Raw genomic sequence first — 13,626 nt, 5'->3', positions numbered from 1 at the left:
CCGGAGTTCCATTTTATTGAAGAAAATTGCTGGAGAGCCCACTAATAAGTTCCATTTTGCACTTTTCACGAATAAGTAGTATCCCAACTCGACGTTACAATTTCAAGTGACAATGTAGTGTATATTTATGTTGAATGGTAGATGGAGTATTAAATAAATTTTCAAGTAATGAAATTGGTTATTCAACAGATGAGTGGTATGTACGTAGCATGTGCTTAGAAATATTAGGATATAACTTAGAAAAACTAGTAGTTAATTATTCGAAGTAAATTCTTCGAAGTGTAGGGACTATGGAGGGAGTTCACAATTGCCATAGAGTCAGGGTTTAAGAATGAACTTACCATTTTGAAATAGTGAAGGCAAATGGGTCATATATAAGACAAAACAAAATGAAAACTAATTAAAGTCTACAGATTGACATATTGTAGAAATGGAGAAGGTATAAATCCTAATGTCACATATTAAGGATGAAATGTGTAAATTTAAATCATTATGTCACATGAACTGAAAAATCTTTCTTAGGAGATTTCAGTCAGATTATCACAGTTTGTCTGTAAGCCGCTACACTACAGCGATGCACTCTCCTATGGACCCACAGTTGTAATTTTCTATACCATATGCTAGCTAGCTAGCTTTCTCCTCTCAATCTCAAAGAAAATGAGAAAAATTAAAGAACTATTGATTAAAAGCATTAATCACAGTTGCTAATTTTAAGCTGAAAACCAGATATATACAACAGTACTTTGGTAGACAAGGTAGAGTACCCACCAACACAGCTTCCTTAACCAAGCAATCAATATTTCCTAACCCTTTTTATTATTCTTTACAATTTCCACATCAAGTCTCCGACTTATAGACTCTCGCTATGATTAATTTCCATCTCAATTCTTGTTATCTTCCCACTTCGAGCCTTTGTTAAATGCCCTTTTTCATATAGAAGAAGAACTCATCAGCTTAGTGTAATGGAGCAAGCAGGGTATTGCTGGATGTGGAATAAGCGAAAACATGATTTGAATTCTCATTTTCCATCGACAAATTCATACGATGATTCATGGGAAGAACAAGCTTTTGCTGAAGATGCAGCAGGGCCTCTAGGTGGGTGCATATGGCCTCCAAGATCTTATTCTTGCAGCTTTTGTAGGAGGGAATTCAGGTCAGCTCAAGCTCTTGGTGGTCATATGAACGTCCATAGGAGGGATAGAGCAAGACTAAAGCAGTCTTCCTCTTCAAATCCCCAAAATGAAATTCATCATCATGATCATCAGTTTCAAAATAACAACGATCATCACCTTCAAAATAATAATCATCCTTTTGCATCTTTGGGGTTTCATCAATACCCATCTCAGCAGCTTTGTAACTTTGTTTATAACCCTAGCCCTAATTCCGATCCTGTTGTTATTGCATCATCATCTTCACCTTCTAGGGTGGTTTCAGCTCATCCATCTACTCAAAAGACTCGTCCAGACAAGACCTTTGTTATTCCTTCTTTATCTTCTCCAATTGCGCAAGAGCAACAACACAAGAGATCCCCTATTTCTTCCCCTAAATCTTGTTCAAATTCGGTGGCTGACAAGAATAATTCCACAATTGTAAAATCAGCGTGTAGGGTTAAGGCAGATTATGTTAAAACAGATTTGTCTGTGAGCTTGAATTTGGTTGTTCGACGAACACGCCCAACTTTATCTACTGGCAAGGAGGCAGCTGTTGGATGCAAGAGAAGGAGAACTGAAGCATCATCACTACCTTTCTTCCTCAAGCCATGTTCATTTGATCATGATAAAGATCATCTTCAATCAGAAGAACACAAAATACTTAACCCTAGCTCAATTGAGGACTTGGATCTTGAGCTCAGGCTTGGTGACCCGCCGCCTAAGGTAAAGTAATATATAGAAATAAGAGTGCCTCATAATAGTTTCCGTTCATTTGTGCTTTCCTTTTCGTATTTCTTCTTTGATCCTGAGGTTACAGAGCCTCATGCTTTCACATATATCAATTTGGTCTCTCCAGTCATGAATTTCAAGCGTGCAAAAATAACACAAAGTTCCTTTTTCAGCCTTTCTTCAAAGAAACACATCACAGTCAACACATCTGAGCATTGTTCTTTAAATTCTCTATATGTAGATAACATAGTAGTTTCCGGTTTCGTCGATATACATTAAAATATTTGAACCATAAGAAATTGTGATTGATAAATCCTATGCATCCTTCTTTTCGTTATGTTAATTTTTGATATTAAGAAATTGTGATTGAAACTGTGTGTTGATTTCATAGAAGCAAAATAGCATGTACGCTCACGATACAGAAAGTCGCTATGTCCAATTTTATCTCTTTGTCAAGCATGCTCTTATTGTCAAGGGCATGATCCCACACCGGCTGACAATAGATTTGGACAACCTAAACTCATGAGCAGGATTTTGAGTATGAGTTAGCTGCACAATCTTTTATACAGAATTGATTTTTATGCTTGTGTAGTCAGAGAGATTTAAGAGTTTTTGGGTGATTATGTAATTAGGATATTTGTGTAGAATTAGTTGTTTGTGCATGTGTAGCAGAGAGCGATTTAAGAGTTTTTGGTTGATTATGTAATTAGGGTATTTGAGTTGTGGGAAGTGAAGGGCGAAGAAACTGACTAAAAACTGCATGGAATAGCGTGAGCTAGCCGTCTTCCCCATTCAGTACTTCACTGACACTAATTCTATATCAGACACAAGTAAACTAAACCCACAACACACAGATATGGATTTTTTCAAGACATATAAGCCAGATACATCAAAACATTGATTCCCTTTTTTTTCTTGTGTATATTATTATTATCATATTTAGATCTGTTGCAGTTAACACTATCATGTCCTACGTAACTCCATTTGCTCGTGCTCTCTTCTCTCAATTTTGCTGCAAAATCCATCCAAAATAGCACCAACTCCGGAGAACAAGTCCGTTTTAGTATTCCACTGGATACAATAATGCCCAATTTTTTATTCCGAAAGAGAATATTATCACACATCACCATAACAAGCGCTATCTACGCATCTTTTGTTTCTTTCTGTACGTATAATTAGTTATACACACCCTCTCATTAACAAATTCTAAATCCCCAAAAATATGAATAAAGTATAAATCATAAATCTCTCTAAACAAACCCTAATCCTAACCCAAGATCACACACACACACACACGTAGTTAAGTCCGAGACTTTAAGTCATACCCATTACCAAACACAACAACTAATAGCATGTGATAGAGAAATGGAAGTATAAAAGCCTAAAGGGGAAAGTGAGGTTATTTGCATTGGAATTTACGAATGTACTATATATGTGTAAGAGATATTTATTTTGATTGGTTAGGGTTTGTCTGCATTAGGGTTTGTGAGTTGGATAGGTTTGCGTAATAACAGCTAGCGAGGTGTGATTCTGATTTATACTCAGAGGGTTTTGCAGTGAAGTTTTTCGGAGGCAGTGGGCAGAAATGCACATGGGATGATATGTCGCTTTTCTGTTCTTTTATTTTTAATGGAATTGAGTGAGGGGTGATGGCATGTTAGTCTCGGCTCTCGTGCATTTCTAAGTTTAGGGCATTTTGTAATTCCAAATTATTGTTTAAAGAATGAGAATTTTCAGGAATCAATTCCAGAGTAACTGGGTTGGTTGTTTGGACGTAGCTTTGTTTACAATTTTTGTGACAACTAAGAGTATATTTGCATGGGAGCTAGTTCCTCTGTAATTCACGAGCACCCTCTAAGCTCTCTCTTCCATTAAAATATTTGGAGCACAATCAATTAACTCTTACCCCAGAAGCATGCCATTAATATACTAGAAGGTGTTTTCTCAAGCAAATTAATTATGCTCTGGTGCAGTGTACCAAAATCCATATGGATCATTGATATTGTACCATATTAATAGAGACCCGTTTCATAAACAAAGAAGATAATATTTATCCGACTTTTTTATATGAGAATCCAAGCAAAGAATCTCGTGAGCATGATAGTATAATGAATATAAAAGTTTAATGTTATAAGAAGAATAAATAAATTTATGATAACTACAAAAAATAGAATATCTATTCATGCCTCATGTACATTTGACAATTTCAATCTTTTACTCCTCCCAATAAGAAAGATAAATATATTTTACATTATAATTAGTTGCTTGTAGTTTTACTTTAAATGTTAAACCATGTATATGATCTATAAGAAAGTGATTTCGAATTGTGCAAACTTAACCAAATGCATGTACTATATCACATTAATCAGTATCCATTCTTAATCAAAGTTCTCCTACTTTTAAAGATTTTGAATTTGTCTATTAATATTATAGTATGGTCGAGATTTAGCTATTTTTGTATTCTAATCATGATATATCTTATTAACATTGAATTGTATAACCATCATTTGATTCTTATCATATACAAAATATTTTACGTATTTATCTATACATATATAGAGATAGGATGTGGAGTCCTCTTTTTATGACATAATAATGTACACAAAATCTTAACCTTTCAACGCTAATAAAACAACCGATCAAATTAAATGCTGATTCCTATTCATATTAAGAACGAAACTAAAAATTAATTGGGCCTCACGACATATTTTTTATTATTTGTTTCTTTTCTTTCCTCCTATTGTCTCTCCTATATCTTTCATCAACTTTAAATAGCTCTCTTCTAAACAATCTCTTCCTTTTCATCCTTAACATTTAATACATTTTCTGTTTCTCTCTCACTTTACGTATTTTTCTTCATTTTGTAAGTGTTAATTAGCTGGTGAGTATTGAAAAAGGACTTGAGCAATTTTTCTTTGTAACTGCTCGCAAAAAAAAAAAAAAAGGGGGACAAGAAAAAGATTGGTTGTGTATAGTGGATTGAGCAATCCCATTTTTTGCTAGGCAATTGAAAAAAAAGAAATTTAAAACAACATGAACATATCGAAGAAAACGCAACCCACAACATAAGCTTGGCTAAAAAGCGTGAAAATGTTAGTGTTGAATATTTTGAGATTTTATTTTACTTTATGAGAGAAGGGGGATTGTGTTTTACTTATGTACCATTATAGTTGATTAATGAATTTTTCAGTTGTATTTTTTTTTCTAAGTAACCTTTTCTGTTTATAAATTTTTAACGGCTTTGAACGTAAACCAATTTGATAGGGAGGAATGCTATAGAATACGGAATGTTATAGAATACAAATAACTTCGGCTATAGAAAAGTTTACCAAGGAAAGAAACCAATGTTGTTCATTTAACCTTCTCATTTTAGTGATATAGTTCACAAATCATCCTTGAGATTTGGCTTTAATAGCCACAAGATTTGTGTGATAGTACTGCTGTTTTATACCATGGTCATCCATTTATATAGTGCGAATGCCTGGATACATGTGGCCCAATTTTGTATATTAAGGGTTGTCTGTCTTTTGTTTAAAGTCCGAATTTTACTTATTTTAAGACATTTCTTAAGGATGGCAATGGGATGGGATGGGGTGGGCGTGGGGAGGCCTACCTCATTCCCCACCTGATTAAAAATTCCACCAGCATTCCCCACCCCGTCCCCAAATAAATTTAGTAGGGTGGGAATGAAGAATCATGTGTGGGGGATGATTTCTCCATCCCCAACTTATTCCTCATTTACTTATTTTATAACATGTATGGAAATGATTTCAATAAATTAATAATTAGAGACATAAATACAATCATTACTTATTATAAAGTATAATTATTTAAAAAACTCTAAAAGATTGAAACAATATTAAAACTAAAAAATGTTTGAAAAGCACTACCTTGAGAGAGAAGAAAAGAAAACAATGTTTTAGAATTGAATAAGAATTATAATATAGGATTTTCTTTTAATTATAACCTATTTATATTAGGTAAAATAAAATGAAAATTTATTAATCAACATTATTGAACAAAAGTTAAAAATTTATATATAATGGGGATTGGGTGGGAGTGGAGTGGGGAGTACAAAACTAAATCCACCCCATTAAGAATTTAGAATTTATGTTTCCCCCATTTCTCACCTCATTTCCCAAAAATTATTCAAAATTCACTCCATTTTTGATTGGCCCTATGGGGTTTCAAACTCGTGGAGGATTTTAACATCCCTAACATTTTCAGTTTCTAATTCGTTTGTTTTCTATCATTTATAATTTATTATAAGATTATTTAATATTCTTTCTGAATGAAAAAAGTTAAATATTCTGACTTCTATATGAATGGCAAAATATCTGAATGGAACTTTAATATTATTTCTCATTAATCCCCCTATTAAATAAATTTATTTCCTATTATATAAATTATCCTTTTATTATTTTTTACTTATCCCCCTTTTTTTATGTGTGTATTCAATTTTTTTTTTTTTTGGTGAATGAGAATCTTAAACATAATAGAAATTTAGGTGAGTGTGTTTTATAATAGGTCCATCTCTTTTATTTATATTTACAAATTTTTAGTAGATTTTAAATTTTATTTAATACATTAAATTTAATTCAAATGATTAAAGAATTCTTGATTGGCTTATGTAATTAACAAGAAAAAAAATCAACATAATATACTAAAAATAACATTATAAATATCACATATTAATGTAAAAAAAATGTGTTAGATATTTATCTTATTTTTCATGCTTTGTTAAGGGAAACATTATCATTTTTTTTACTAATCAAATAATTTATTTATATTTTATTATGTGTTTAATGAATAAAATTTAAGTATTATTAATATTTTTGAGGTTATATATGTCAAAATATTATCTTTCAAATGTTTTATTGAGGATTTTTTAGTAATTTGTAACAATCTAATTCATTTAGATTTTGATTATAAGGCAAAGTAAACATATTAATGGTAATCCAACTTGTTTTGATTCTGATTACTACAGTTTAATTAAACAATTTATTCTAATTCAAATTCTCTATTTTCATTCTAACTCTTTCTCATTCCTACCAATTTCGATTCCAGGCTATTTTAATTCCAATTTAGTAAACACGCCATGAAGTTATCCATATCTACATGAATTATAAATTTAGATACCCTTTTTTTACATGATTTGATTATAACCTGCTATATTTTAGGATTTCCCAATATGTCCCCCTCTAGTGGCTCCTTAATATTAATGATATAATGTTGTAGCCTACTTTAGTTTTGGTTTTCTTCTTTACGGCCCCTACTGAACCGAAATCTTGCGTACATGCCATATCATTTAGTATTAATATTAGTTTAATAATACTAGTCTACAATAAAAATTGTTTTTGTGTCAATAAAGGTTGTCGGGGCCAAAATTATTTTTGTCGCCTAAAATAATATGTCTTTGTGTCTTAAATATTTTATCTCAAATTTAAGTTAGATGCCTAAGAAATGATATTGAAAATCATTAATTTAGAATTTTAAAATGCAATCAGTGACACTGAATCATATGGCCTTAAATTACATCTAAGGAGACTTATTAAAATTAAAATTTAATTTTCAATACTAATGTTATGTTGCGTACCAAACATCGAAAGCTTTTTGATCTAGTTCTTTAACAAATATGATTATACTTGAAAAAATATCTTTAATTAAGGACAGATGCTAGAGTGTGGTTGGCTAGTTGAAAAAAACCATCAAATTTGTATTTCATATATGTCATCTTAAAGAATCAAGATAAGTACAAGCACTAGATCACTACAGTCTCTACATATTTTTTTTCCCTCAAGTCCTTGTGAGACTTTTGCGGTACATGACAAACTAAAACGTGACTGTACGTACATCTTGATGTCAACTTACAACAGCAATTAGCTTAATGATCTGAAAATTAAGTTGAGCTATAAATTATAGAAATTAAAATATCTTAGCACACTTTTATAAATAAATTAACGTGACTGCCGGTCGGTCCGGCACAACTTTATCCACGTGTCAAAACTCTTTCAAAGATGATGAAACTGTCGGTTACAATATCAATGTAATGGACGTCCTGCAGTCACCGGCGGCCGCATGATCCTTCTAATATATTGTTAAGTCATCAGTTTGGACGGTGATGGAGGCGCTGCATGGATAACAACAGACATCTACCCAGCCACCCTTTTTGAAGTGTCATTATCGAGTGTGGCGTTATGGCATCATGCCCAATGCTTAGTGGGATTAAATGTTGCCACGTCATGGAGCTGTTAGGCCCCACGTAAGCTCCTAACAGAAAGTGATGTCGGACGCAGGTCTTAGAAATCAAAATAAGTAAATGTCAATTCATTCATTGCTCATCTTAAGGTTCATTAATTATAATTTAATTTTGATTTTAAGCTAAAAAAAATTATTTACTTGGCCACCCATCCTTTCTTGAATGAGCTTAATTCGATGCATGTTTCTATTGTTTATAATCAAGCTTTGGACTTGCTTAAATTTAAATAAAATCCATTAAAGAATAAAAGAAATTATAATTATTTTGCATAGTCAAAATGTCCTTGAAGCATGTCAAGATGTATATATAGCATTTGGGTTGAATGAAATGACAATTACACCCTTTGAATTGCACAAAAGGCTAGGAGTTTAGAAGTCAATTGAGTGAGTTGCTATTGAGCCGTCGCAGTTCCTGTTTCGGGAACGCTTCAATTTGCCTGAAGGACAATTCAGTATCAGAAAAGATTAAAAAACGGTTCATTAAAACAAACACGAAACACAATTTGACCTTTTAGCCTTCTCTCTTTGATCCAATAACAATAATTCTTCAACTATGCTACTTGCAAAATAATAATTATGCAACCTTGGTCTGTCACTGAAGTCTGCTAGAATGTCTTAAATAAATTATATGATGGTGTAGTCTAGATATCTGCGCCTAGATTTAGATTAATATTCTTATATATTGAGAATAAATTTAAACTTGTAATGTAAAGTGGAGGATTCAAACACTTGACCTAAAGAATGAGGCGAAGAGATTTTTACAATCATCAAGAACTTTAACTTTTCCCATAGGGTTAAATTTGTGATAAAAGTTTCATAAGGATTCCTACTCTTTTTTTTTTTCCCTCTTAAGTCATAAAGGTAACTCAATTTTCTTCAAATCTATATAAACTTATTCCAAACATGAGACATATTGTACCCATTAATTAAGACCCTGTTTGCATTTGCGGTTGGATAACTGTAACTTTAAAGGTTTAATACTAAAGTTTTTTATAAACACTATCTATTATATCTTGAAAGTTAAGTTGATTTAATTTTACACTTATTTTATGAAAAATATATTATATCTTTAATAATAAAATTATCATTTAAAAATTATATTTATTACATACTTAACTTTAATTTTATAATTATATTTTTTTCGTAACAACTGTAATTTCTCAATACCAAACAAGACCTAAAAAGTACCTTGCCTTTTTACTACACATATAGCTGTTAAAATTCTAGAGTTGCTAGCTATGAGCATAATTAACTTTCCTCCACGGTATAACCAGTTAGCATCACTGCACGCTCTAATATGCCATTGCTTTGCCTATCATTACTGACTGGTTAAAACAAATGTATTATAAACGATTTTTCTTTTTTCTTTTTTTCCTTTTTGAGAAGTATTGTTACTGAGTTTAATAATCAGAACGCGCGCTACAAGCATGAATAATGCGTACATGTACTACTTCAAAATTTTAAATGTTTGACCTTTATAAGGCTATTTCAGTCATTTTACAAACAGGTGACATATAAATTATTTATTCATGCGCATATATAAATGTGGTACTAGAAACCAAAGCAGGCCTGATATATTACAACCGACAAGTTGACTATCTCTACTTTCCCATTTCTCAATCTCTTTCTCCTCTTCAAAAGCAAAAAGGAAACTTGAAAATGGAAACAAACTCCCAAGCATCAAGCATCGAAAAGTCTAGCCAAATATTATGGAGCTCTGATGATTTGGATAGTTCAGATTCAGGCCATGTCAAGTCTTATACTTGTGCCTTCTGCAAGAGAGGCTTCTCAAACGCACAAGCACTTGGAGGTCATATGAACATTCACAGGAAAGATAGGGCCAAACTTAGACAATTTTCTGAGGAAAATCTGCTTTCTTTGGACATTGCAAAGGCAGCAAATCCAAGTATTGAAGCTCCTAATATTGTTTCTGAAGATAGAGGTGCAGTCATATTAGAATCTAGTGTTCAAGAGAAAATTTGCACTCCAAAAAGCAAAGAAGAGAAGATGACGAGGCAGTTGGGTGAGAGTTCATCTTCATCATCTCATATTGACCAGTACTTAGACCTAGAGCTTCGCTTAGGGCCGGAGCCTCGGGAGGCATCAGCCAGCAGGATCACCAAAGATCTTTATCGATCTTCTAGCCACTGAATTTCATGCTAGTTAAGATCCAATAATTAGAGAGGTTTTTCCCCGCTTATCCGACCTCTTCAACTTTCTCCCATTAAGGGTACTATTAATGATCTTGTTAAGGATATATATATCATGCTTTATTAGCTCTCGGCACCTGATTGTTTGCAGAACTAAGGTTGATTTTGTATTTAGTTCATTTTAATTTCTTATAAAAATGTTTTCCATTAAGCTCCCATCATTCCTTTTACATTTTTGGATAGCCTGCAATGATTTAATTATCATTTTTTCAGTAATCCTAGTTGTATTCTTTACTTGAATATTTTAGACATGGATAGCTAAATCAGCAAAAGCGAAGGCACATAAAAAATTCCTTTTTCATCTCCCATGATTGTGCTTCTACAATCTCCAAATTAAATTCTATTACACTATGTAAACCCTATATATCTAACGCATAGTTCTTTTCGGTACAGGTCGTGGATCCTTACTTGGTTTGTGACTGATGCAGATTGATATTAGATATCATTAGATTATTTGACATATCTGACACAATATCTTCTACTAATTTATGAGATAATAGGTTATTATTATTAATGCAGTTACTTTTTGACTCTTGGATTTTGCCATGTTGCTAGCTCTCATTTGCTAAGTTAGTTGTAACTTTTTGTTCTTTTCTCTTTTATGACGTGCTTTTGTTGCTGCTGCAGAAGATTTGAAGGGTAAGGCTCTATTCCCTCACTATGTAGTTGTTGTTTTTTCTTTGTTCTTATTATAAAAATCCCTCGAATACACAGCATATCCTTCTGTCCTTTTTATTCGGTATCCTAGCTATATAATTAGCTATATAAATTGGGCTTTGTAATTTTGCCGGAATGTGTATATATATATAAAAATATATATAGACACTAGGGTTTCTTCTCAACGTGAAGCATGTGTGAATCAGATCATTCTAATAAGCTATGTTTCCATGAAACGTATAAATTTCTTATGCATTTTACTTAGACATCAGTGATGAAGTATTCCTGGAAAAGTAAAATACTTAGACTCAGTCGGCTTGCATTGTTGAATTAATGGTTCTTTTGGTTCAGGTGCATGAGGGCCAGTAGGGCTCTTGAGGAGCCCTACTGGATAACTAGAAGATACTAGTTGGCTCAATTGGTTGAACCTCTTGCAATGGTATAAATGTTTGGAGCTTAAATCGAGCTCCCATAGTTCAGGTTTCATTTCCATGCATTCAAACAGATAGAGGGAGTGAAAACACTGCCATTGTTATAATTCAGTTGAAGGTCATGAAATTTCCAAATTCAAAAGGCTTTTTTCCTGAGAAAGCATTCAATTATTAGCAATTAATGGCCAAGAATCAAGAGAGTTATTGCACACGAGCAAACATGAGGTTTTAAAAACTCAAATTCTGGTAGGGGATCTGCCTTTATGCACAAAGTGCGAATAATAAATTCCTGCAAATTTATGCATGCAGTATGTCCTTGCAACTGCATTATATGCAGAGCAATAAAGAAAGCTCATTAATTTATGACGTCATCATTTATGTTCTCTCTTCTCTCATGGAACCTTCATGAGTAAATTAAATATGCATACTCATTGGCATGAGACTTGTCGACATGGATATAACTTCTCGCTGATAGTACAAGATCTCATAAATTACCATGCGGTTTAAAATATGCCCAACGAATTCCAGTAGATTAGTCAAGTGCATGGATGCAAATTATGTTTTAGATTGAGTGGCGGACACCCCGTCGTCTTACTCTTGAGATTAAGTTTTTGAGTCATTGTATTGTATTTATTAATTTTCTTTTAAGTATTTGAGAGTTGAACTAATCAAACCCCTTTATTACGAAACACCAGTACAATGTAATTTAGAAGAAAAAGAAAAAAAAAAAAAAGAAAGAAAAGAATGGAGCTAAGTGCACCCCGTTTTTATCTTATCAAACCCCTTTGTTACTTTTACATTTCTTATGAAATTAATAAAGTGGATAAGTAATCTTCTCTCATGCACACATCTCTAGCTTATCATGTAAACAACCCAATAGTTTGCTTTAATTTGATAAAATTTTATTTTGAGTTTTTTTTTTTTTTGTTACAGATTTTTTTTGACGATATATGAAATCATAAAATCGAACGAATTACTATAGGAAAAATAAATGAATTTCATCACTTTTCCGGTCTTTGATTAGACCGTTCTTTGACAAGAAAGAACCGAAAAAGTTGAACTTTTTTTTTTGTCTCAATTCACAAAATAAATGACTTAATGCCTACATTAATTCCTCACCCAATTTTTTTAAAAAAATCAACAAATACAAGTATCATTTTGATCTCTCAATAAACTTGTTAGCTTATTTTTTTTTTCTTTACAAACAAAGGCAAAAAATTTATTACAACTCAAATGCATAACAGTATAACATTCACAGTATATTTCGTGCATCATATTGGATTGCAATAAGGTGTATTGCATTGCATTGCATTAAATTGTAATGCAGTATAATGTCTGGTCTATTATAGACTGTATTATATATTCAAATATTTTATGTTATTATTCATACTAATATTTAATATTTTAAATTATTCTTAATTTAAATTTTAACAACAAATATGTTATTATTTTTTAAATAATAAAAGTAATTTTTATATAACAAAAATAAAATACTATAATATTATTTTTATTAATACTTTAACATTTAATTTAAATTAATTGATTGATTTTTATTTTAGTAAATAATAAAATACTAAATTACAAAGCAAAATGATTAAAATAATTTTGTATAATAAAATAAAAGAATTTAATATTATTATTATCAAATAATATTATTTGAGTTTTATTAATACTTAATGTGTAATAATACTATTTGATATAATTTATTATTCTAGTAAATAATAAATTATTAACATATAAGCATTAAAATGATTAAAATAATTTTTATATCATAAACTTATAATCATTAAAAAAATTATTTGACAAAAGTAAAAGAAATAATATTATTTATATGAAATTAATATTATTTAGAGTTACATAAATGTAAATAATTATTACTAAATTTAAAATTTCATATTTCCAAAAATCTAAGGAATGACTTTACCGTCGAAACTTTACCATCAAAGTGTTTACGCTAGTAAAGCTGGCCCTCTGACTTTTTTCTTGTTTTTGTAGGGTATCATCTAATAAAGTCATCCAAGTAAGCTAAGAAAATGGACACCTCCTAAGAGAAAATTGAGAGGACTATTTAGATTAGCACAAAAGGAGAAATTCATCATTGTCTGATCTAATAAATCAAAAGTCCAGTTCTAAGAGGGTCATCATTAGTTAGAATTATTAAGTAAAACCTCTACAGAATAATACTACTAA

At 31.4% G+C, this 13,626-nt stretch overlaps 2 protein-coding genes across 2 annotated transcripts; both read left to right on the top strand.

The window, feature by feature from the left end:
• The first annotated feature begins 638 nt into the window (after positions 1-638).
• On the top strand, positions 639-2,055 carry LOC102614265 (zinc finger protein 10). Its single transcript, XM_006480823.4, has one exon. It carries the CDS (start codon positions 963-965, stop codon positions 1,881-1,883), a length of 921 nt encoding a protein of 306 aa, XP_006480886.1. The 5' UTR covers positions 639-962; the 3' UTR covers positions 1,884-2,055.
• A 7,665-nt stretch (positions 2,056-9,720) lies between these two features.
• LOC102614556 (transcriptional regulator TAC1) lies at positions 9,721-10,518 on the top strand. Its single transcript, XM_006480824.3, has one exon. The coding sequence runs from the start codon at positions 9,798-9,800 to the stop codon at positions 10,287-10,289; it is 492 nt and encodes a 163-aa protein (XP_006480887.1). The 5' UTR covers positions 9,721-9,797; the 3' UTR covers positions 10,290-10,518.
• The last annotated feature ends 3,108 nt before the right edge of the window (positions 10,519-13,626 follow it).

This window comes from Citrus sinensis, chromosome 6 (genome assembly GCF_022201045.2).
Source record: "Citrus sinensis cultivar Valencia sweet orange chromosome 6, DVS_A1.0, whole genome shotgun sequence".
In the NCBI taxonomy this organism is placed as follows: Eukaryota; Viridiplantae; Streptophyta; class Magnoliopsida; order Sapindales; family Rutaceae; genus Citrus; species Citrus sinensis.
The sequence above is the reverse complement of the archived record's forward strand: the minus strand, read 5'-3'. Positions and strand labels throughout refer to the sequence as shown.

Excerpts from the sequence above, each read along its gene's own strand:
- LOC102614265 (XM_006480823.4), top strand. The coding sequence starts at position 963 with ATGGAGCAAGCAGGGTATTGCTGGATGTGGAATAAGCGAAAACATGAT.
- LOC102614556 (XM_006480824.3), top strand. The coding sequence starts at position 9,798 with ATGGAAACAAACTCCCAAGCATCAAGCATCGAAAAGTCTAGCCAAATA.